At 47.5% G+C, this 27,906-nt stretch overlaps 1 protein-coding gene across 1 annotated transcript in view; it reads right to left on the reverse strand.

Moving 5' to 3' along the window:
• The window catches only part of LOC139235676 (E3 ubiquitin-protein ligase RNF212B-like), a 202,084-nt gene that overhangs the window by 46,825 nt on the left and 127,353 nt on the right, over positions 1-27,906 (reverse strand). Inside the window, exon 8 of the mRNA XM_070866716.1 lies at positions 26,952-26,991. Coding sequence (XP_070722817.1) covers positions 26,952-26,991 — 40 coding nt within the window. The remainder of the gene's footprint in view (positions 1-26,951; positions 26,992-27,906) is intronic.

The raw sequence follows: 27,906 nt of genomic DNA on the forward strand, positions 1-27,906 counted from the left end.
TGGATAATCACCCGAAACCCCTTCAACATCCCATTGGATAATCGGCCCAAACCCCCTCAAACATCCCATTGGATAATCACCCGAAACCCCTTCAACATCGCATTGGATAATCGGCCGAAATCCCTCAAACATCCCATTGGATAATCACCCGAAACCCCTCAAACATCCCATTGGATAATCGCCCGAAACCCCTCAAACATCCCATTGGATAATCGTCCAAAACCCTTTCAACATCCTATTGGATAATCGTCCGAAACCCTTTCAACATCCCATTGGATAATCGGCCGAAACCCCCTCAAACATCCCATTGGATAATCACCCGAAACCCTTTCAACATCCCATTGGATAATCACCCGAAACCCCTTCAACATCCCATTGGATAATCGGCCGAAACCCCCTCAACATCCCATTGGATAATCACCCGATACCCCTTAAACATCCCATTGGATAATCACCCGATACCCCTTCAACATCCCATTGGATAATCGCCCGATACCCCTTAAACATCCCATTGGATAATCACCCGATACCCCTTAAACATCCCATTGGATAATCACCCGAACCCCCTCAAACATGCCATTGTATAATCGTCCGAAACCCCTTCAACATCCCATTGGATAATCGGCCGAAATCTCTTCAACATCCCATTGGATAATCACCCGATACCCCTTAAACATCCCATTGGATAATCACCCGAAACCCCCTCAACATCCCATTGGATAATCACCCGAAACCCCTTCAACATCCCATTGGATAATCACCCGAAACCCCCTCAACATCCCATTGGATAATCACCCGATACCCCCTCAACATCCCATTGGATAATCGTCCGAAACCCTTTCAACATCCCATTGGATAATCACCCGAAACCCCCTCAACATCCCATTGGATAATCACCCGAAACCCCCTCAACATCCCATTGGATAATCACCCGAAACCCCTTTAACATCCCATTGGATAATCGTCCGAAACCCTTTCAACATCCCATTGGATAATCGGCCCAAACCCCCTCAAACATCCCATTGGATAATCACCCGAAACCCCTTCAACATCCCATTGGATAATCGGCCCAAACCCCCTCAAACATCCCATTGGATAATCACCCGAAACCCCTTCAACATCCCATTGGATAATCGGCCGAAACCCCCTCAAACATCCCATTGGATAATCACCCGAAACCCCTCAAACATCCCATTGGATAATCGCCCGAAACCCCTCAAACATCCCATTGGATAATCGTCCGAAACCCTTTCAACATCCCATTGGATAATCGTCCGAAACCCTTTCAACATCCCATTGGATAATCGGCCGAAACCCCCTTAACATCCCATTGGATAATCACCCGATACCCCTTAAACATCCCATTGGACAATCACCCGATACCCCTTCAACATCCCATTGGATAATCGCCGATACCCCTTAAACATCCCATTGGATAGTCACCCGATACCCCTTAAACATCCCATTGGATAATCACCCGAAACCCTTTCAACATCCCATTGGATAATCACCCGAAACCCCCTCAACATCCCATTGGATAATCACCCGAAACCCCTTCAACATCCCATTGGATAATCACCCGATACCCCTCAAAAATCCCATTGGATAATCGCCCGAAACCCCCTTAACATCCCATTGGATATCGCCCGAAACCCCCTCAACATCCCATTGGATATCGCCCGAACCCCCTCAGCATCCCATTGGATAATCGTCCGAAACCCCCTTAACATCCCATTGGATAATCACCCGAAACCCCCTCAGCATCCCATTGGATAATCGTCCGAAACCCCCTTAACATCCCATTGGATGTCGCCCGAAACCCCCTCAACATCCCATTGGATATCGCCCGAAACCTCTTAAACATCCCATTGGATAATCGCCCGAAACCCCTTCAAACATCCCATTGGATATCGTCCGAAAACCCCTCAAACATCCCATTGGATAATCACCCGAAACCCTTTAAACATGCCATTGGATAATCACCCGAAACCCCCACACACATCCCATTGGATAATCACCCGAAACCCTTTCAACATCCCATTGGATAATCACCCGATACCCCTTCAACATCCCATTGGATAATCGTCCGAAAACCCCTCAAACATCCCATTGGATAATCACCCGAAACCCCCTCAAACATCCCATTGGATAATCATCCGAAACCCTTTCAACATCCCATTGGATAATCACCCGAAACCCCTTCAACATCCCATTGGATAATCGGCCGAAACCCCCTCAACATCCCATTGGATAATCACCCGATACCCCTTAAACATCCCATTGGATAATCACCCGATACCCCTTCAACATCCCATTGGATAATCGCCCGATACCCCTTAAACATCCCATTGGATAATCACCCGATACCCCTTAAACATCCCATTGGATAATCACCCGAACCCCCTCAAACATGCCATTGTATAATCGTCCGAAACCCCTTCAACATCCCATTGGATAATCGGCCGAAATCTCTTCAACATCCCATTGGATAATCACCCGATACCCCTTAAACATCCCATTGGATAATCACCCGAAACCCCCTCAACATCCCATTGGATAATCACCCGAAACCCCTTCAACATCCCATTGGATAATCACCCGATACCCCCTCAACATCCCATTGGATAATCATCCGAAACCCTTTCAACATCCCATTGGATAATCACCCGAAACCCCCTCAACATCCCATTGGATAATCACCCGAAACCCCCTCAACATCCCATTGGATAATCACCCGAAACCCCTTTAACATCCCATTGGATAATCGTCCGAAACCCTTTCAACATCCCATTGGATAATCGGCCCAAACCCCCTCAAACATCCCATTGGATAATCACCCGAAACCCCTTCAACATCCCATTGGATAATCGGCCCAAACCCCCTCAAACATCCCATTGGATAATCACCCGAAACCCCTTCAACATCCCATTGGATAATCGGCCGAAACCCCCTCAAACATCCCATTGGATAATCACCCGAAACCCCTCAAACATCCCATTGGATAATCGCCCGAAACCCCTCAAACATCCCATTGGATAATCGTCCGAAACCCTTTCAACATCCCATTGGATAATCGTCCGAAACCCTTTCAACATCCCATTGGATAATCGGCCGAAACCCCCTTAACATCCCATTGGATAATCACCCGATACCCCTTAAACATCCCATTGGACAATCACCCGATACCCCTTCAACATCCCATTGGATAATCGCCGATACCCCTTAAACATCCCATTGGATAGTCACCCGATACCCCTTAAACATCCCATTGGATAATCACCCGAAACCCTTTCAACATCCCATTGGATAATCACCCGAAACCCCCTCAACATCCCATTGGATAATCACCCGAAACCCCTTCAACATCCCATTGGATAATCACCCGATACCCCTCAAAAATCCCATTGGATAATCGCCCGAAACCCCCTTAACATCCCATTGGATATCGCCCGAAACCCCCTCAACATCCCATTGGATATCGCCCGAACCCCCTCAGTATCCCATTGGATAATCGTCCGAAACCCCCTTAACATCCCATTGGATAATCACCCGAAACCCCCTCAGCATCCCATTGGATAATCGTCCGAAACCCCCTTAACATCCCATTGGATGTCGCCCGAAACCCCCTCAACATCCCATTGGATATCGCCCGAAACCTCTTAAACATCCCATTGGATAATCGCCCGAAACCCCTTCAAACATCCCATTGGATATCGTCCGAAAACCCCTCAAACATCCCATTGGATAATCACCCGAAACCCTTTAAACATGCCATTGGATAATCACCCGAAACCCCCACACACATCCCATTGGATAATCACCCGAAACCCTTTCAACATCCCATTGGATAATCACCCGATACCCTTTCAACATCCCATTGGATAATCACACGAAACACCCTCAACATCCCATTGGATAATCACCCGAAACCCCTTCAACATCCCATTGGATAATCACCCGAAACCCCTTCAAACATCCCATTGGATAATCGTCCGATACCCCTTCAACATCCCATTGGATAATCACCCGATACCCCTTCAACATCCCATTGGATAATCACCCGAAACCCTTTCAACATCCCATTGGATAATCACCCGAAACACCCTCAACATCCCATTGGATAATCGTCCGATACCCCTTCAACATCCCATTGGATAATCACCCGAAACCCTTTCAACATCCCATTGGATAATCACCCGAAACCCCCTCAACATCCCATTGGATAATCACCCGAAACCCCTTCAACATCCCATTGGATAATCACCCGAAACACCTTCAACATCCCATTGGATAATCGTCCGAAACCCTTTCAACATCCCATTGGATAATCGGCCCAAACTCCCTCAAACATCCCATTGGATAATCACCCGAAACCCCTTCAACATCCCATTGGATAATCGGCCCAAACCCCCTCAAACATCCCATTGGATGATCACCCGAAACCCCTTCAACATCGCATTGGATAATCGGCCGAAATCCCTCAAACATCCCATTGGATGATCACCCGAAACCCCTTCAACATCCCATTGGATAATCACCCGAAACCCCTCAAACATCCCATTGGATAATCGTCCAAAACCCTTTCAACATCCTATTGGATAATCGTCCGAAACCCTTTCAACATCCCATTGGATAATCGTCCGAAACCCCCTTAACATCCCATTGGATAATCACCCGAAACCCCCTCAGCATCCCATTGGATAATCGTCCGAAACCCCCTTAACATCCCATTGGATGTCGCCCGAAACCCCCTCAACATCCCATTGGATATCGCCCGAAACCTCTTAAACATCCCATTGGATAATCGCCCGAAACCCCTTCAAACATCCCATTGGATATCGTCCGAAAACCCCTCAAACATCCCATTGGATAATCACCCGAAACCCTTTAAACATGCCATTGGATAATCACCCGAAACCCCCACACACATCCCATTGGATAATCACCCGAAACCCTTTCAACATCCCATTGGATAATCACCCGATACCCCTTCAACATCCCATTGGATAATCGTCCGAAAACCCCTCAAACATCCCATTGGATAATCACCCGAAACCCCCTCAAACATCCCATTGGATAATCATCCGAAACCCTTTCAACATCCCATTGGATAATCACCCGAAACCCTTTCAACATCCCATTGGATAATCACCCGAAACACCCTCAACATCCCATTGGATAATCACCCGAAACCCCTTCAACATCCCATTGGATAATCACCCGAAACCCCTTCAAACATCCCATTGGATAATCACCCGAAACCCCCTCAAACATCCCATTGGATAATCATCCGAAACCCTTTCAACATCCCATTGGATAATCACCCGAAACCCTTTCAACATCCCATTGGATAATCACCCGAAACACCCTCAACATCCCATTGGATAATCACCCGAAACCCCTTCAACATCCCATTGGATAATCACCCGAAACACCTTCAACATCCCATTGGATAATCGTCCGAAACCCTTTCAACATCCCATTGGATAATCGGCCCAAACTCCCTCAAACATCCCATTGGATAATCACCCGAAACCCCTTCAACATCCCATTGGATAATCGGCCCAAACCCCCTCAAACATCCCATTGGATGATCACCCGAAACCCCTTCAACATCGCATTGGATAATCGGCCGAAATCCCTCAAACATCCCATTGGATAATCACCCGAAACCCCTCAAACATCCCATTGGATAGTCGCCCGAAACCCCTCAAACATCCCATTGGATAATCGTCCAAAACCCTTTCAACATCCTATTGGATAATCGTCCGAAACCCTTTCAACATCCCATTGGATAATCGGCCGAAACCCCCTTAACATCCCATTGGATAATCACCCGAAACCCCCTCAGCATCCCATTGGATAATCGTCCGAAACCCCCTTAACATCCCATTGGATGTCGCCCGAAACCCCCTCAACATCCCATTGGATATCGCCCGAAACCTCTTAAACATCCCATTGGATAATCGCCCGAAACCCCTTCAAACATCCCATTGGATATCGTCCGAAAACCCCTCAAACATCCCATTGGATAATCACCCGAAACCCTTTAAACATGCCATTGGATAATCACCCGAAACCCCCACACACATCCCATTGGATAATCACCCGAAACCCTTTCAACATCCCATTGGATAATCACCCGATACCCCTTCAACATCCCATTGGATAATCGTCCGAAAACCCCTCAAACATCCCATTGGATAATCACCCGAAACCCCCTCAAACATCCCATTGGATAATCATCCGAAACCCTTTCAACATCCCATTGGATAATCACCCGAAACCCTTTCAACATCCCATTGGATAATCACCCGAAACACCCTCAACATCCCATTGGATAATCACCCGAAACCCCTTCAACATCCCATTGGATAATCACCCGAAACCCCTTCAAACATCCCATTGGATAATCGTCCGATACCCCTTCAACATCCCATTGGATAATCACCCGATACCCCTTCAACATCCCATTGGATAATCACCCGAAACCCTTTCAACATCCCATTGGATAATCACCCGAAACCCCCTCAACATCCCATTGGATAATCGTCCGATACCCCTTCAACATCCCATTGGATAATCACCCGAAACCCTTTCAACATCCCATTGGATAATCACCCGAAACCCCCTCAACATCCCATTGGATAATCACCCGAAACCCCTTCAACATCCCATTGGATAATCACCCGAAACACCTTCAACATCCCATTGGATAATCGTCCGAAACCCTTTCAACATCCCATTGGATAATCGGCCCAAACTCCCTCAAACATCCCATTGGATAATCACCCGAAACCCCTTCAACATCCCATTGGATAATCGGCCCAAACCCCCTCAAACATCCCATTGGATGATCACCCGAAACCCCTTCAACATCGCATTGGATAATCGGCCGAAATCCCTCAAACATCCCATTGGATAATCACCCGAAACCCCTCAAACATCCCATTGGATAGTCGCCCGAAACCCCTCAAACATCCCATTGGATAATCGTCCAAAACCCTTTCAACATCCTATTGGATAATCGTCCGAAAGCCTTTCAACATCCCATTGGATAATCGGCCGAAACCCCCTCAAACATCCCATTGGATAATCACCCGAAACCCTTTCAACAACCCATTGGATAATCACCCGAAACCCCTTCAACATCCCATTGGATAATCGGCCGAAACCCCCTCAACATCCCATTGGATAATCACCCGATACCCCTTAAACATCCCATTGGATAATCACCCGATACCCCTTCAACATCCCATTGGATAATCGCCCGATACCCCTTAAACATCCCATTGGATAATCACCCGATACCCCTTAAACATCCCATTGGATAATCACCCGATACCCCTTAAACATCCCATTGGATAATCACCCGATACCCCTTAAACATGCCATTGTATAATCGTCCGAAACCCCTTCAACATCCCATTGGATAATCGGCCGAAATCTCTTCAACATCCCATTGGATAATCACCCGATACCCCTTAAACATCCCATTGGATAATCACCCGAAACCCCCTCAACATCCCATTGGATAATCACCCGAAACCCCTTCAACATCCCATTGCAAAATCACCCGATACCCCCTCAACATCCCATTGGATAATCGTCCGAAACCCTTTCAACATCCCATTGGATAATCGTCCGAAACCCTTTCAACATCCCATTGGATAATCGGCCGAAACCCCCTTAACATCCCATTGGATAATCACCCGATACCCCTTAAACATCCCATTGGACAATCACCCGATACCCCTTCAACATCCCATTGGATAATCGCCGATACCCCTTAAACATCCCATTGGATAGTCACCCGATACCCCTTAAACATCCCATTGGATAATCACCCGATACCCCTTAAACATCCCATTGGATAATCGTCCGAAACCCCTTCAACATCCCATTGGATAATCGGCCGAAACCTCTTCAACATCCCATTGCATAATCAACCGATACCCCTTAAACATCCCATTGGATAATCGTCCGAAACCCCTTAAACATCCCATTGGATAATCACCCGATACCCCTTAAACATCCCATTGGATAATCGTCCGAAACCCTCAAACATCCCATTGCATAATCGTCCGAAACCCTTTCAACATCCCATTGGCTAATCACCCGATACCCCTTAAACATCCCATTGGATAATCACCCGATACCCCTTAAACATCCCATTGGATCATCACCCGAAACCCCTTCAACATCCCATTGGATAATTGGCCGAAATCCCCTTAAACATCCCATTGGATAATCACCCGAACCCCCTCAAACATCCCATTGGATAATCACCCGAAACCCCTTCAACATCCCATTGGATAATCGGCCGAAACCCCCTCAACATCCCATTGGATAATCACCCGATACCCCTTAAACATCCCATTGGATAATCACCCGATACCCCTTCAACATCCCATTGGATAATCGCCTGATACCCCTTAAACATCCCATTGGATAATCACCCGATACCCCTTAAACATCCCATTCGATAATCGTCCGAAACCCCTTCAACATCCTATTGGATAATCACCCGATACCCCTTAAACATCCCATTGGATAATCACCCGAAACCCCCTCAACATCCCATTGGATAATCACCAGAAACCCCTTCAACATCCCATTTGATAATCACCCGAAACCCCTTCAACATCCCATTGGATAATCACCCGAAACCCCTTCAACATCCCATTGGATAATCGTCCGAAACCCTTTCAACATCCCATTGGATAATCACCAGAAACCCCCTCAACATCCCATTGGATAATCACCCGAAACCCCCTCAACATCCCATTGGATAATCACCCGAAACCCCTTCAACATCCCTTTGGATAATCGGCCGAAACCTCTTCAACATCCCATTGGATAATCACCCGATACCCCTTAAACATCCCATTGGATAATCGTCCGAAACCCCTTAAACATCCCATTGGATAATCACCCGATACCCCTTAAACATCCCATTGGATAATCGTCCGAAACCCTCAAACATCCCATTGGATAATCGTCCGAAATCCTTTCAACATCCCATTGGCTAATCACCCGATACCCCTTAAACATCCCATTGGATAATCACCCGATACCCCTTAAACATCCCATTGGATAATCACCCGAAATCCCTTCAACATCCCATTGGATAATCGGCCGAAATCCCCTTAAACATCCCATTGGATAATCACCCGAACCCCCTCAAACATCCCATTGGATAATCACCCGAAACCCCTTCAACATCCCATTGGATAATCACCCGAAACCCCTTCAACATCCCATTGGATAATCGGCCGAAACCCCCTCAACATCCCATTGGATAATCACCCGATACCCCTTAAACATCCCATTGGATAATCACCCGATACCCCTTCAACATCCCATTGGATAATCGCCTGATACCCCTTAAACATCCCATTGGATAATCACCCGATACCTCTTAAACATCCCATTGGATAATCGTCCGAAACCCCTTCAACATCCCATTGGATAATCGGCCGAAACCTCTTCAACATCCTATTGGATAATCACCCGATACCCCTTAAACATCCCATTGGATAATCACCCGAAACCCCCTCAACATCCCATTGGATAATCACCAGAAACCCCTTCAACATCCCATTTGATAATCACCCGAAACACCTTCAACATCCCATTGGATAATCACCCGAAACACCTTCAACATCCCATTGGATAATCGTCCGAAACCCTTTCAACATCCCATTGGATAATCACCAGAAACCCCCTCAACATCCCATTGGATAATCACCCGAAACCCCCTCAACATCCCATTGGATAATCACCCGAAACCCCTTCAACATCCCATTGGATAATCGTCCGAAACCCTTTCAACATCCCATTGGATAATCGGCCCAAACCCCCTCAAACATCCCATTGGATAATCACCCGAAACCCCTTCAACATCCCATTGGATAATCGGCCCAAACCCCCTCAAACATCCCATTGGATAATCACCCGAAACCCCTTCAACATCCCATTGGATAATCGGCCGAAACCCCCTCAAATATCCCATTGGATAATCACCCGAAACCCCTCAAACATCCCATTGGATAATCACCCGATACCCCTTAAACATCCCATTGGATAATCGCCCGAAACCCCTCAAACATCCCATTGGATAATCGTCCAAAACCCTTTCAACATCCTATTGGATAATCGTCCGAAACCCTTTCAACATCCCATTGGATAATCGGCCGAAACCCCCTCAAACATCCCATTGGATAATCACCCGAAACCCTTTCAACATCCCATTGGATAATCACCCGAAACCCCTTCAACATCCCATTGGATAATCGGCCGAAACCCCCTCAACATCCCATTGGATAATCACCCGATACCCCTTAAACATCCCATTGGATAATCACCCGATACCCCTTCAACATCCCATTGGATAATCGCCCGATACCCCTTAAACATCCCATTGGATAATCACCCGATACCCCTTAAACATCCCATTGGATAATCACCCGATACCCCTTAAACATGCCATTGTATAATCGTCCGAAACCCCTTCAACATCCCATTGGATAATCGGCCGAAATCTCTTCAACATCCCATTGGATAATCACCCGATACCCCTTAAACATCCCATTGGATAATCACCCGAAACCCCCTCAACATCCCATTGGATAATCACCCGAAACCCCTTCAACATCCCATTGGATAATCACCCGATACCCCCTCAACATCCCATTGGATAATCGTCCGAAACCCTTTCAACATCCCATTGGATAATCACCCGAAACCCCCTCAACATCCCATTGGATAATCACCCGAAACCCCCTCAACATCCCATTGGATAATCACCCGAAACCCCTTTAACATCCCATTGGATAATCGTCCGAAACCCTTTCAACATCCCATTGGATAATCGGCCCAAACCCCCTCAAACATCCCATTGGATAATCACCCGAAACCCCTTCAACATCCCATTGGATAATCGGCCCAAACCCCCTCAAACATCCCATTGGATAATCACCCGAAACCCCTTCAACATCCCATTGGATAATCGGCCGAAACCCCCTCAAACATCCCATTGGATAATCACCCGAAACCCCTCAAACATCCCATTGGATAATCGCCCGAAACCCCTCAAACATCCCATTGGATAATCGTCCGAAACCCTTTCAACATCCCATTGGATAATCGTCCGAAACCCTTTCAACATCCCATTGGATAATCGGCCGAAACCCCCTTAACATCCCATTGGATAATCACCCGATACCCCTTAAACATCCCATTGGACAATCACCCGATACCCCTTCAACATCCCATTGGATAATCGCCGATACCCCTTAAACATCCCATTAGATAGTCACCCGATACCCCTTAAACATCCCATTGGATAATCACCCGAAACCCTTTCAACATCCCATTGGATAATCACCCGAAACCCCCTCAACATCCCATTGGATAATCACCCGAAACCCCTTCAACATCCCATTGGATAATCACCCGATACCCCTCAAAAATCCCATTGGATAATCGCCCGAAACCCCCTTAACATCCCATTGGATATCGCCCGAAACCCCCTCAACATCCCATTGGATATCGCCCGAACCCCCTCAGCATCCCATTGGATAATCGTCCGAAACCCCCTTAACATCCCATTGGATAATCACCCGAAACCCCCTCAGCATCCCATTGGATAATCGTCCGAAACCCCCTTAACATCCCATTGGATGTCGCCCGAAACCCCCTCAACATCCCATTGGATATCGCCCGAAACCTCTTAAACATCCCATTGGATAATCGCCCGAAACCCCTTCAAACATCCCATTGGATATCGTCCGAAAACCCCTCAAACATCCCATTGGATAATCACCCGAAACCCTTTAAACATGCCATTGGATAATCACCCGAAACCCCCACACACATCCCATTGGATAATCACCCGAAACCCTTTCAACATCCCATTGGATAATCACCCGATACCCCTTCAACATCCCATTGGATAATCGTCCGAAAACCCCTCAAACATCCCATTGGATAATCACCCGAAACCCCCTCAAACATCCCATTGGATAATCATCCGAAACCCTTTCAACATCCCATTGGATAATCACCCGAAACCCTTTCAACATCCCATTGGATAATCACCCGAAACACCCTCAACATCCCATTGGATAATCACCCGAAACCCCTTCAACATCCCATTGGATAACCACCCGAAACCCCTTCAAACATCCCATTGGATAATCGTCCGATACCCCTTCAACATCCCATTGGATAATCACCCGATACCCCTTCAACATCCCATTGGATAATCACCCGAAACCCTTTCAACATCCCATTGGATAATCACCCGAAACCCCCTCAACATCCCATTGGATAATCGTCCGATACCCCTTCAACATCCCATTGGATAATCACCCGAAACCCTTTCAACATCCCATTGGATAATCACCCGAAACCCCCTCAACATCCCATTGGATAATCACCCGAAACCCCTTCAACATCCCATTGGATAATCACCCGAAACACCTTCAACATCCCATTGGATAATCGTCCGAAACCCTTTCAACATCCCATTGGATAATCGGCCCAAACTCCCTCAAACATCCCATTGGATAATCACCCGAAACCCCTTCAACATCCCATTGGATAATCGGCCCAAACCCCCTCAAACATCCCATTGGATGATCACCCGAAACCCCTTCAACATCGCATTGGATAATCGGCCGAAATCCCTCAAACATCCCACTGGATAATCACCCGAAACCCCTCAAACATCCCATTGGATAGTCGCCCGAAACCCCTCAAACATCCCATTGGATAATCGTCCAAAACCCTTTCAACATCCTATTGGATAATCGTCCGAAACCCTTTCAACATCCCATTGGATAATCGGCCGAAACCCCCTCAAACATCCCATTGGATAATCACCCGAAACCCTTTCAACATCCCATTGGATAATCACCCGAAACCCCTTCAACATCCCATTGGATAATCGGCCGAAACCCCCTCAACATCCCATTGGATAATCACCCGATACCCCTTAAACATCCCATTGGATAATCACCCGATACCCCTTCAACATCCCATTGGATAATCGCCCGATACCCCTTAAACATCCCATTGGATAATCACCCGATACCCCTTAAACATCCCATTGGATAATCACCCGATACCCCTTAAACATGCCATTGTATAATCGTCCGAAACCCCTTCAACATCCCATTGGATAATCGGCCGAAATCTCTTCAACATCCCATTGGATAATCACCCGATACCCCTTAAACATCCCATTGGATAATCACCCGAAACCCCCTCAACATCCCATTGGATAATCACCCGAAACCCCTTCAACATCCCATTGGATAATCACCCGATACCCCCTCAACATCCCATTGGATAATCGTCCGAAACCCTTTCAACATCCCATTGGATAATCGTCCGAAACCCTTTCAACATCCCATTGGATAATCGGCCGAAACCCCCTTAACATCCCATTGGATAATCACCCGATACCCCTTAAACATCCCATTGGACAATCACCCGATACCCCTTCAACATCCCATTGGATAATCGCCGATACCCCTTAAACATCCCATTGGATAGTCACCCGATACCCCTTAAACATCCCATTGGATAATCACCCGATACCCCTTAAACATCCCATTGGATAATCGTCCGAAACCCCTTCAACATCCCATTGGATAATCGGCCGAAACCCCCTTAACATCCCATTGGATAATCACCCGATACCCCTTAAACATCCCATTGGATAATCACCCGATACCCCTTAAACATCCCATTGGACAATCACCCGATACCCCTTCAACATCCCATTGGATAATCGTCCGAAACCCCTTAAACATCCCATTGGATAATCACCCGATACCCCTTAAACATCCCATTGGATAATCGTCCGAAACCCTCAAACATCCCATTGGATAATCGTCCGAAACCCTTTCAACATCCCATTGGCTAATCACCCGATACCCCTGAAACATCCCATTGGATAATCACCCGATACCCCTTAAACATCCCATTGGATAATCACCCGAAACCCCTTCAACATCCCATTGGATAATCGGCCGAAATCCCCTTAAACATCCCATTGGATAATCACCCGAACCCCCTCAAACATCCCATTGGATAATCACCCGATACCCCTTAAACATCCCATTGGATAATCACCCGAAACCCCTTCAACATCCCATTGGATAATCGGCCGAAACCCCCTCAACATCCCATTGGATAATCACCCGATACCCCTTAAACATCCCATTGGATAATCACCCGATACCCCTTCAACATCCCATTGGATAATCGCCTGATACCCCTTAAACATCCCATTGGATAATCACCCGATACCCCTTAAACATCCCATTGGATAATCGTCCGAAACCCCTTCAACATCCCATTGGATAATCGGCCGAAACCTCTTCAACATCCTATTGGATAATCACCCGATACCCCTTAAACATCCCATTGGATAATCACCCGAAACCCCCTCAACATCCCATTGGATAATCACCAGAAACCCCTTCAACATCCCATTGGATAATCACCCGAAACCCCTTCAACATCCCATTGGATAATCACCCGAAACCCCTTCAACATCCCATTGGATAATCGTCCGAAACCCTTTCAACATCCCATTGGATAATCACCAGAAACCCCCTCAACATCCCATTGGATAATCACCCGAAACCCCCTCAACATCCCATTGGATAATCACCCGAAACCCCTTCAACATCCCATTGGATAATCGGCCGAAACCTCTTCAACATCCCATTGGATAATCACCCGATACCCCTTAAACATCCCATTGGATAATCGTCCGAAACCCCTTAAACATCCCATTGGATAATCACCCGATACCCCTTAAACATCCCATTGGATAATCGTCCGAAACCCTCAAACATCCCATTGGATAATCGTCCGAAACCCTTTCAACATCCCATTGGCTAATCACCCGATACCCCTTAAACATCCCATTGGATAATCACCCGATACCCCTTAAACATCCCATTGGATAATCACCCGAAATCCCTTCAACATCCCATTGGATAATCGGCCGAAATCCCCTTAAACATCCCATTGGATAATCACCCGAACCCCCTCAAACATCCCATTGGATAATCACCCGAAACCCCTTCAACATCCCATTGGATAATCACCCGAAACCCCTTCAACATCCCATTGGATAATCGGCCGAAACCCCCTCAACATCCCATTGGATAATCACCCGATACCCCTTAAACATCCCATTGGATAATCACCCGATACCCCTTCAACATCCCATTGGATAATCGCCTGATACCCCTTAAACATCCCATTGGATAATCACCCGATACCTCTTAAACATCCCATTGGATAATCGTCCGAAACCCCTTCAACATCCCATTGGATAATCGGCCGAAACCTCTTCAACATCCTATTGGATAATCACCCGATACCCCTTAAACATCCCATTGGATAATCACCCGAAACCCCCTCAACATCCCATTGGATAATCACCAGAAACCCCTTCAACATCCCATTTGATAATCACCCGAAACACCTTCAACATCCCATTGGATAATCACCCGAAACACCTTCAACATCCCATTGGATAATCGTCCGAAACCCTTTCAACATCCCATTGGATAATCACCAGAAACCCCCTCAACATCCCATTGGATAATCACCCGAAACCCCCTCAACATCCCATTGGATAATCACCCGAAACCCCTTCAACATCCCATTGGATAATCGTCCGAAACCCTTTCAACATCCCATTGGATAATCGGCCCAAACCCCCTCAAACATCCCATTGGATAATCACCCGAAACCCCTTCAACATCCCATTGGATAATCGGCCCAAACCCCCTCAAACATCCCATTGGATAATCACCCGAAACCCCTTCAACATCCCATTGGATAATCGGCCGAAACCCCCTCAAATATCCCATTGGATAATCACCCGAAACCCCTCAAACATCCCATTGGATAATCACCCGATACCCCTTAAACATCCCATTGGATAATCGCCCGAAACCCCTCAAACATCCCATTGGATAATCGTCCAAAACCCTTTCAACATCCTATTGGATAATCGTCCGAAACCCTTTCAACATCCCATTGGATAATCGGCCGAAACCCCCTCAAACATCCCATTGGATAATCACCCGAAACCCTTTCAACATCCCATTGGATAATCACCCGAAACCCCTTCAACATCCCATTGGATAATCGGCCGAAACCCCCTCAACATCCCATTGGATAATCACCCGATACCCCTTAAACATCCCATTGGATAATCACCCGATACCCCTTCAACATCCCATTGGATAATCGCCCGATACCCCTTAAACATCCCATTGGATAATCACCCGATACCCCTTAAACATCCCATTGGATAATCACCCGATACCCCTTAAACATGCCATTGTATAATCGTCCGAAACCCCTTCAACATCCCATTGGATAATCGGCCGAAATCTCTTCAACATCCCATTGGATAATCACCCGATACCCCTTAAACATCCCATTGGATAATCACCCGAAACCCCCTCAACATCCCATTGGATAATCACCCGAAACCCCTTCAACATCCCATTGGATAATCACCCGATACCCCCTCAACATCCCATTGGATAATCGTCCGAAACCCTTTCAACATCCCATTGGATAATCACCCGAAAACCCCTCAACATCCCATTGGATAATCACCCGAAACCCCCTCAACATCCCATTGGATAATCACCCGAAACCCCTTTAACATCCCATTGGATAATCGTCCGAAACCCTTTCAACATCCCATTGGATAATCGGTCCAAACCCCCTCAAACATCCCATTGGATAATCACCCGAAACCCCTTCAACATCCCATTGGATAATCGGCCCAAACCCCCTCAAACATCCCATTGGATAATCACCCGAAACCCCTTCAACATCCCATTGGATAATCGGCCGAAACCCCCTCAAACATCCCATTGGATAATCACCCGAAACCCCTCAAACATCCCATTGGATAATCGCCCGAAACCCCTCAAACATCCCATTGGATAATCGTCCGAAACCCTTTCAACATCCCATTGGATAATCGTCCGAAACCCTTTCAACATCCCATTGGATAATCGGCCGAAACCCCCTTAACATCCCATTGGATAATCACCCGATACCCCTTAAACATCCCATTGGACAATCACCCGATACCCCTTCAACATCCCATTGGATAATCGCCGATACCCCTTAAACATCCCATTAGATAGTCACCCGATACCCCTTAAACATCCCATTGGATAATCACCCGAAACCCTTTCAACATCCCATTGGATAATCACCCGAAACCCCCTCAACATCCCATTGGATAATCACCCGAAACCCCTTCAACATCCCATTGGATAATCACCCGATACCCCTCAAAAATCCCATTGGATAATCGCCCGAAACCCCCTTAACATCCCATTGGATATCGCCCGAAACCCCCTCAACATCCCATTGGATATCGCCCGAACCCCCTCAGCATCCCATTGGATAATCGTCCGAAACCCCCTTAACATCCCATTGGATAATCACCCGAAACCCCCTCAGCATCCCATTGGATAATCGTCCGAAACCCCCTTAACATCCCATTGGATGTCGCCCGAAACCCCCTCAACATCCCATTGGATATCGCCCGAAACCTCTTAAACATCCCATTGGATAATCGCCCGAAACCCCTTCAAACATCCCATTGGATATCGTCCGAAAACCCCTCAAACATCCCATTGGATAATCACCCGAAACCCTTTAAACATGCCATTGGATAATCACCCGAAACCCCCACACACATCCCATTGGATAATCACCCGAAACCCTTTCAACATCCCATTGGATAATCACCCGATACCCCTTCAACATCCCATTGGATAATCGTCCGAAAACCCCTCAAACATCCCATTGGATAATCACCCGAAACCCCCTCAAACATCCCATTGGATAATCATCCGAAACCCTTTCAACATCCCATTGGATAATCACCCGAAACCCTTTCAACATCCCATTGGATAATCACCCGAAACACCCTCAACATCCCATTGGATAATCACCCGAAACCCCTTCAACATCCCATTGGATAACCACCCGAAACCCCTTCAAACATCCCATTGGATAATCGTCCGATACCCCTTCAACATCCCATTGGATAATCACCCGATACCCCTTCAACATCCCATTGGATAATCACCCGAAACCCTTTCAACATCCCATTGGATAATCACCCGAAACCCCCTCAACATCCCATTGGATAATCGTCCGATACCCCTTCAACATCCCATTGGATAATCACCCGAAACCCTTTCAACATCCCATTGGATAATCACCCGAAACCCCCTCAACATCCCATTGGATAATCACCCGAAACCCCTTCAACATCCCATTGGATAATCACCCGAAACACCTTCAACATCCCATTGGATAATCGTCCGAAACCCTTTCAACATCCCATTGGATAATCGGCCCAAACTCCCTCAAACATCCCATTGGATAATCACCCGAAACCCCTTCAACATCCCATTGGATAATCGGCCCAAACCCCCTCAAACATCCCATTGGATGATCACCCGAAACCCCTTCAACATCGCATTGGATAATCGGCCGAAATCCCTCAAACATCCCACTGGATAATCACCCGAAACCCCTCAAACATCCCATTGGATAGTCGCCCGAAACCCCTCAAACATCCCATTGGATAATCGTCCAAAACCCTTTCAACATCCTATTGGATAATCGTCCGAAACCCTTTCAACATCCCATTGGATAATCGGCCGAAACCCCCTCAAACATCCCATTGGATAATCACCCGAAACCCTTTCAACATCCCATTGGATAATCACCCGAAACCCCTTCAACATCCCATTGGATAATCGGCCGAAACCCCCTCAACATCCCATTGGATAATCACCCGATACCCCTTAAACATCCCATTGGATAATCACCCGATACCCCTTCAACATCCCATTGGATAATCGCCCGATACCCCTTAAACATCCCATTGGATAATCACCCGATACCCCTTAAACATCCCATTGGATAATCACCTGATACCCCTTAAACATGCCATTGTATAATCGTCCGAAACCCCTTCAACATCCCATTGGATAATCGGCCGAAATCTCTTCAACATCCCATTGGATAATCACCCGATACCCCTTAAACATCCCATTGGATAATCACCCGAAACCCCCTCAACATCCCATTGGATAATCACCCGAAACCCCTTCAACATCCCATTGGATAATCACCCGATACCCCCTCAACATCCCATTGGATAATCGTCCGAAACCCTTTCAACATCCCATTGGATAATCGTCCGAAACCCTTTCAACATCCCATTGGATAATCGGCCGAAACCCCCTTAACATCCCATTGGATAATCACCCGATACCCCTTAAACATCCCATTGGACAATCACCCGATACCCCTTCAACATCCCATTGGATAATCGCCGATACCCCTTAAACATCCCATTGGATAGTCACCCGATACCCCTTAAACATCCCATTGGATAATCACCCGATACCCCTTAAACATCCCATTGGATAATCGTCCGAAACCCCTTCAACATCCCATTGGATAATCGGCCGAAACCCCTTAACATCCCATTGGATAATCACCCGATACCCCTTAAACATCCCATTGGATAATCACCCGATACCCCTTAAACATCCCATTGGACAATCACCCGATACCCCTTCAACATCCCATTGGATAATCGTCCGAAACCCCTTAAACATCCCATTGGATAATCACCCGATACCCCTTAAACATCCCATTGGATAATCGTCCGAAACCCTCAAACATCCCATTGAATAATCGTCCGAAACCCTTTCAACATCCCATTGGCTAATCACCCGATACCCCTGAAACATCCCATTGGATAATCACCCGATACCCCTTAATCATCCCATTGGATAATCACCCGAAACCCCTTCAACATCCCATTGGATAATCGGCCGAAATCCCCTTAAACATCCCATTGGATAATCACCCGAACCCCCTCAAACATCCCATTGGATAATCACCCGATACCCCTTAAACATCCCATTGGATAATCACCCGAAACCCCTTCAACATCCCATTGGATAATCGGCCGAAACCCCCTCAACATCCCATTGGATAATCACCCGATACCCCTTAAACATCCCATTGGATAATCACCCGATACCCCTTCAACATCCCATTGGATAATCGCCTGATACCCCTTAAACATCCCATTGGATAATCACCCGATACCCCTTAAACATCCCATTGGATAATCGTCCGAAACCCCTTCAACATCCCATTGGATAATCGGCCGAAACCTCTTCAACATCCTATTGGATAATCACCCGATACCCCTTAAACATCCCATTGGATAATCACCCGAAACCCCCTCAACATCCCATTGGATAATCACCAGAAACCCCTTCAACATCCCATTGGATAATCACCCGAAACCCCTTCAACATCCCATTGGATAATCACCCGAAACCCCTTCAACATCCCATTGGATAATCGGCCGAAACCTCTTCAACATCCCATTGGATAATCACCCGATACCCCTTAAACATCCCATTGGATAATCGTCCGAAACCCCTTAAACATCCCATTGGATAATCACCCGATACCCCTTAAACATCCCATTGGATAATCGTCCGAAACCCTCAAACATCCCATTGCATAATCGTCCGAAACCCTTTCAACATCCCATTGGCTAATCACCCGATACCCCTTAAACATCCCATTGGATAATCACCCGATACCCCTTAAACATCCCATTGGATAATCACCCGAAATCCCTTCAACATCCCATTGGATAATCGGCCGAAATCCCCTTAAACATCCCATTGGATAATCACCCGAACCCCCTCAAACATCCCATTGGATAATCACCCGAAACCCCTTCAACATCCCATTGGATAATTACCCGAACCCCCTCAAACATCCCATTGGATAATCACCCGAAACCCCTTCAACATCCCATTGGATAATCGGCCGAAACCCCCTCAACATCCCATTGGATAATCACCCGATACCCCTTAAACATCCCATTGGATAATCACCCGATACCCCTTCAACATCCCATTGGATAATCGCCTGATACCCCTTAAACATCCCATTGGATAATCACCCGATACCTCTTAAACATCCCATTGGATAATCGTCCGAAACCCCTTCAACATCCCATTGGATAATCGGCCGAAACATCTTCAACATCCTATTGGATAATCACCCGATACCCCTTAAACATCCCATTGGATAATCACCCGAAACCCCCTCAACATCCCATTGGATAATCACCAGAAACCCCTTCAACATCCCATTTGATAATCACCCGAAACCCCTTCAACATCCCATTGGATAATCACCCGAAACCCCTTCAACATCCCATTGCATAATCGTCCGAAACCCTTTCAACATCCCATTGGATAATCACCAGAAACCCCCTCAACATCCCATTGGATAATCACCCGAAACCCCCTCAACATCCCATTGGATAATCACCCGAAACCCCTTCAACATCCCATTGGATAATCGTCCGAAACCCTTTCAACATCCCATTGGATAATCGGCCCAAACCCCCTCAAACATCCCATTGGATAATCACCCGAAACCCCTTCAACATCCCATTGGATAATCGGCCCAAACCCCCTCAAACATCCCATTGGATAATCACCCGAAACCCCTTCAACATCCCATTGGATAATCGGCCAATACCACTTCAACATCCCATTGGATAATCGCCCGAAACCCCTTCAACATCCCATTGGATAATCGGCCCAAACCCCCTCAAACATCCCATTGGATAATCGTCCGATACCCCTTCAACATCCCATTGGATAATCGTCCGAAACCTCCTTAAACATCCCATTGGATAATCGCCCGAATCCCCTTAAACATCCCATTGGATAATCGCCCGATACCCCTTAAACATCCCATTGGATAATCGCCCGAAACCCTTTCAACATCCCATTGGATAATCGCCCGAAACCCCCTCAAACATCCCATTGGATAATCATCCGAAAACCCCTTAAACATCCCATTGGATAATCGGCCCAAACCCCCTTAAACATCCCATTGGATAATCATCCGAAAACCCCTTAAACATCCCATTGGATAATCGTCCCAAAACCCCTCAAACATCCCATTGGATAATCACCCGAAACCCCTTAAACATCCCATTGGATAATCGCCCGAAACGCCCTCAAACATCCCATTGGATAATCGTCCGAAACCCCCTTAACATCCCATTGGATATCGCCCGAAACCCCCTCAACATCCCATTGGATATCGCCCGAAACCCCCTCAAACATCCCATTGGATAATCGGCCCAAACCCCCTCAAACATCCCATTGGATAATCGCCCGAAACCCCCTTAACATCCCATTGGATAATCGTCCGAAACCCCCTTAACATCCCATTGGATAATCACCCGAAACCCCCTCAGGATCCCATTGGATAATCGTCCGAAACCCCCTTAACATCCCATTGGATATCGCCCGAAACCCCCTCAACATCCCATTGGATATCGCCCGAAACCTCTTAAACATCCCATTGGATAATCGCCCGAAACCCCTTCAAATATCCCATTGGATATCGCCCGAAACCTCTTAAACATCCCATTGGATAATCACCCAATACCCCTTCAACATCCCATTGGATAATCGCCCGAAACCCCTTCAACATCCCATTGGATAATCACCCAAAACCCCTTCAAACATCCCATTGGATATCGCCCGAAACCTCTTAAACATCCCATTGCATAATCGCCCAATACCCCTTCAACATCCCATTGGATAATCACCCAATACCCCTTCAACATCCCATTGGATAATCACCCAATAACCCTTCAACATCCCATTGGATAATCACCAAATACCCCTTCAACATCCCATTGGATAATCGCACGAAACCCGTTCAACATCCCATTGGATATCACCCGAAACCCCTTCAACATCCCATTGGATATCACCCGAAACCCCTTCAACATCCCATTGGATAATCACCCGAAACCGCTTAAACATCCCATTGGATAATCGCCGAAACCCCTTCAACATCCCATTGGATAATCACCCGAAACCGCTTAAACATCCCATTGGATAATCGCCTGAAACCCCCTCAAACATCCCATTGGATAATCGCCTGAAACCCCTTCAACATCCCATTTGATAATCGCCCGAAACCCCCTCAACATCCCATTGGATATCGCCCGAAACCCCTTCAAACATCCCATTGGATAATCGCCCGAAACCTCCTCAAACATCCCAATGGATATCGCCCGAAACCTCCTCAAACATCCCATTGGATATTGCCCAAAACCCCTTCAAACATCCCATTGGATAATCGCCCGAAACCTCCTCAAACATCCCATTGGATATCGCCCGAAACCCCTTCAAACATCCCATTGGATATCGCCCGAAATCTCCTCAAACATCCCATTGGATATCACCCGAAACCTCCTCAAACATCCCATTGTATATCGCCCGAAACCCCTTCAAACATCCCATTGGATAATCGCCCAAAACCCCTTCAACATCCCATTGGATATCGCCCGAAACCCCCTCAACATTCCATTGGATAATCGCCCGAACACCCTCAACATCCCATTGGATAATCGCCCGAAACCCCCTCAACATCCCATTGGATAATTGCCCGAACACCCTCAACATCCCATTGGATATCACCCGAAAACCCTTCAACATCCCATTGGATATCATCCGAAACCCCTTCAACATGCCATTGGATATCGCTCGAACCCTCTTCAAACTTGGGAGTGGGGTTGGGAGTGTGGGCTAATGGAGCCTGGGGCCTTCCTGCTTTGCATGGGGTTCAATGGCTTACTGGATAAACTCCTCTGCCCTGGGGTGAGCCTCCCCACCCCCACACGTTTCAGTGCGATTCTGAGGGAGCGATGCATTGTTGGAACTACCGTCCTACAGTTGAGACATTCGACCTAGACTAACATTAAACGTCTGCTCTCTCGGGTGGATGCAAAAGATCCCATGGCCACTATTACAAAGAAGAGCAGTGAGGTTCTCTCCGGTGTCCTGGGGCCAAGATTTATCCCTGAATCAACATCACTAGAGAAACAGATTATCTGGTCATGATCACATTGCTGTTTCTGGGTAAATTTGTTGAATGTACTACAATGTACTTGAACTGAAAAACAAGGAAATGTATCGAACGGAACTGCCGTCAGCACCCAAATGTAGTGTATGGGATTGCTGACCGCAGCTAAATGTACTGAACTGCTTTTGAATGTACTGTACAAATTTTTATATGAATAAAGTATATTTTGAAATTAAAAAATAACATTGCTGTTTCTGGGAGTTTGCTGTGCACAAATTTGCTGCTGCGTTTCCTATATTACATCAGTGACTGCACTGCAAAAGTATTTAATTAGCTGTAAAGCACTTTGAGACATCCTGAGTTCATGAAACGCAAGTCTTTCCTTCTTTCAGCTTTGCATTACTGTCAGGGGAGGGAAGTTGCGTTCACTGTCCCTGCGCATTTTAATAGCTCGGGTGGTGAGACACTAGATGATGTGGCACAGTGTGACATCCTTTCACATTCTCTATATGGGTGAGAAGACGGGATTCCATTCACACACTAACTGGCTCGTTAGGTTGCTGGGTGTGGGGGAGAACAATAACCATCAGGTCAGCCCACGATCACATTCCTGAGATTCTCACTCCCACACTCTCCCTCGGTCACATGTCACAGCTGACCCCCACATCTGCCTTCAATCCTGCCTGCAGCACATCGATCCCTGGATCAACCAATGTAACTGAAACAGGTGACCTGGTCATTTATCACATTACTGTTTGTGGGATCGTTTGTTGCCTAAAAGACTTGGATTTATAATAGCGCTTTTCACGACCATCGGACAACTCGCTTTACAGCCACTTTTTCAGTGTAGTCACTGTTGTAATGTAGGAAACGCGGCAGCCAATTTATGCACAAGCAAGCTCCCACAAACAGCAATGTGATAATGACCAAATAATCTGTATTTTTGTGATGTTGATTGAGGGATAAATGTTGGCCTTAGGACACCGGGATAACTCCCCTGCTCTTCTTCGAAATAGTGCCATGGGATCTTTTATGTCCATTTGTGAGAGCAGACGGGGGTCTTGGCTTAACGTCTCATCCGACAGTGCGGCACCACCAAGAATCTAGCACTCTCTCAGCACTGCACTGGAGTGTTTACTACATCATCATCATCATAGGCAGTCCCTCGGAGTCGAGGAAGACTTGCTCCCACTCTAAAAGTGAGTTCTCAGGTGACTGAACAGTCCAATACGGGAATTACAGTCTCTGTCACAGGTGGGACAGACAGTGGTTGAGGGAAAGGGTGGGTGGGACTGGTTTGCCGCACGCTCCTTCCTTGGTTTCTCCATGCTCTCGGCGACGGGACTCGAGGTGCTCAATGTCCTCCCGGATGTTCTTCCTCCACTTAGGGCGGTCTTGGGCCAGGTGCCGGTGGGGATGTTGCACTTTATCAGGGAGGCTTTGAGGGTGTCCTTGAAGCATTTCCTCTGCCCACATGGGGCTCGCGTGCCGTGTAGGAGTTCCGATTAGAGCGCTTGCTTTGGGAGTCTCGTGTCGGGCCATGCGGACAATGTGGCCCGCCCAACGGAGCTGGTCGAGTGTGGTCAGTGCTTCGATGCTGGGGATGTTGGCCTGATCGAGGACGCTAACGTTGGTGCATCTGTCCTCCCGGGGGATTTGCAGGATCTTGCGGAGACATCGTTGGTGGTACTTCTCCAGCTCTTTGAAGTGTCTACTGTACATGGTCCACATCTCTGAGCCATACAGGAGGGCGGGTATCACTACAGCCCTGTAGATCATGAGCTTGGTGCCAGATTCGAGAGCCTGGTCTTCAAACCTTCAGGCAACCGAAGGCTGTGCTGGCACACTGGAGGCGGTGTTGGACCTCGTCGTTTAGAACTATAGAACCAATGGAAACCTATTCAACCTTTGTCACCTCCAGGCTAGATCCAAGGTCGTCCCATCCTCTGTCATCGAACTGCAGTATGCGGACAAAGCTTGTGTCTGCACATATTCAAAGGCCGACCTCCAAGCCATCATTAACATCTTCACCAAGGCGTACGAAAGCATGAGCCTTACACTAAACATCCGTAAGACAAAGGTCCTCCACCAACCTGATCCCACCACACAGCACTGCCCCTCGGTCATCAAAATCCATGGCGCAGCCTTGGACAACGTGGACCATTTTCCATACCTCGGGAGCCTACTATCATCAGTGTTTACTACATTACAACAGTGACTACACTGTCTGCAGGGCAGTAGTCATACCCGCCCTCCTACATGGCTCAGAAATGTGGACTATATACAGCAGACACCTCAAAGCACTGGAGAAGTACCACCAGCGACGCCTCCGCAAGATCCTGCAAATCCACTGGGAGGACAGACGCACCAACATCAGTGTTCTCGCTCAGGCCAACATCCCCAGCATCGAAGCATTGACCACGCTCGATCAGCTCCGTTGGGCAGGCCACATTGTCCGCATGCCCGACACAAGACTCCCAAAGCAAGCGCTCTTCTCGGAGCTTCGTCACGGCAAGTGAGCCCCAGGTGGGCAGAGGAAGCGCTTCAAGGACACCTTCAAAGCCTCCCTGATAAAATGCAACATCCCCACCGACACCTGGGAGTCCCTGGCCAAAGACCGCCCTAAGTGGAGGAAGTGCATCCGGGAGGGCGCTGAGCACCTCGAGTCTTGTTGCCGAGAGCGTGCAGAAAGCAAGCGCAGGCAGCAGAAGGAGCGTGCGGCAAACCAGTCCCACCCTCCCCTTCCCTCAACCACTATCTGTCCCACTTATGACAGGGACTGTAATTCCCACATTGGACTCTTCAGCTACCACTTTTAGAGTGGAAGCAAGTCATCCTCGACTATGAGGGACTGCCTATGACGATGATGGCACTTCAGAAACGTTCTTCATTGGCTGATGTACTCAGACTGTTCGAGCACATACCTGCTTGACCCGATGCTTTGAGGAGTCTGTTTCGGTGTGACTGTTGGGCAAAAAGACAAGACAAGATTTGCCGTTATCGACAGACTGTTTAGACTGACAAACCGAGCAAACCATTCCCCTCCCAATTACAACTTGTATTTATATTTATATAGCACCTTTAACGTAGTGTAACGTCCCAAGGTGCTTCACTGCAGTGTTATAAGACAAAACAAATAAATTTGACACCAAGCCACAGAAGAAGAAATTAGAGCAGGTGACCAAAAGCTTGGTCAAAGAGGTCGGTTTTAAGGAGCGGCTTGAAGGAGGAGAGAGAGGTCGAGAGGCGGAGAGGTTTAGGGAGGGAGTTCCAGAGCTTGGGGCCCAGGCAACAGAAGGCACGGCCACCGATGGTGGAGCGATGAAAATCGAGAGATGCTCAGGGGGGAAGAATTAGAGGAGTGCAGACATCTCGGGGGGTTGTGGTGCTGGAGGAGATTACAGAGAAAGGGAGAGGGTGGGGGCCATGGAGGGATCTGTAAATTCCCAACACAAAACAAAAGGGCAGCAAGTGTGTTCGGCCACTTCCGGCAGCCATAGAACAAACCTAGGCCACGATCCCACCCCACCTCTCGGCACTGGACTCGATGAAAGGACTTGATCAACCCGGGGTCCATCCTGTTTGAATTAATCCAAGAGCGACGTGTCTGCCTGCGGGACGTCAGAACCGATCCACCGCTCTGTGGCTAGACTCGGCCGGGCGACACCTGAACCGAGCAGCTCTGCACTTGTCCCCTGGGCCCTGCTAATGACTGACGAGCAGCCTGTCTCCCTAAGGGGACCCAGAGGGGCCAGACCAAGCCAGGGGTGGGGGACTATACACTCAGCTCCCGTGGATCCTACAAGCCATCGCCCCAGGGTGGCCCGGCTGGACAAGTCTGTTACACAGGAACAGGAGGCCATTCAACTCCTTAACGCA

This window comes from Pristiophorus japonicus, chromosome 23, assembly GCF_044704955.1.
Source record: "Pristiophorus japonicus isolate sPriJap1 chromosome 23, sPriJap1.hap1, whole genome shotgun sequence".
Lineage (NCBI taxonomy): Eukaryota > Metazoa > Chordata > Chondrichthyes > Pristiophoridae > Pristiophorus > Pristiophorus japonicus.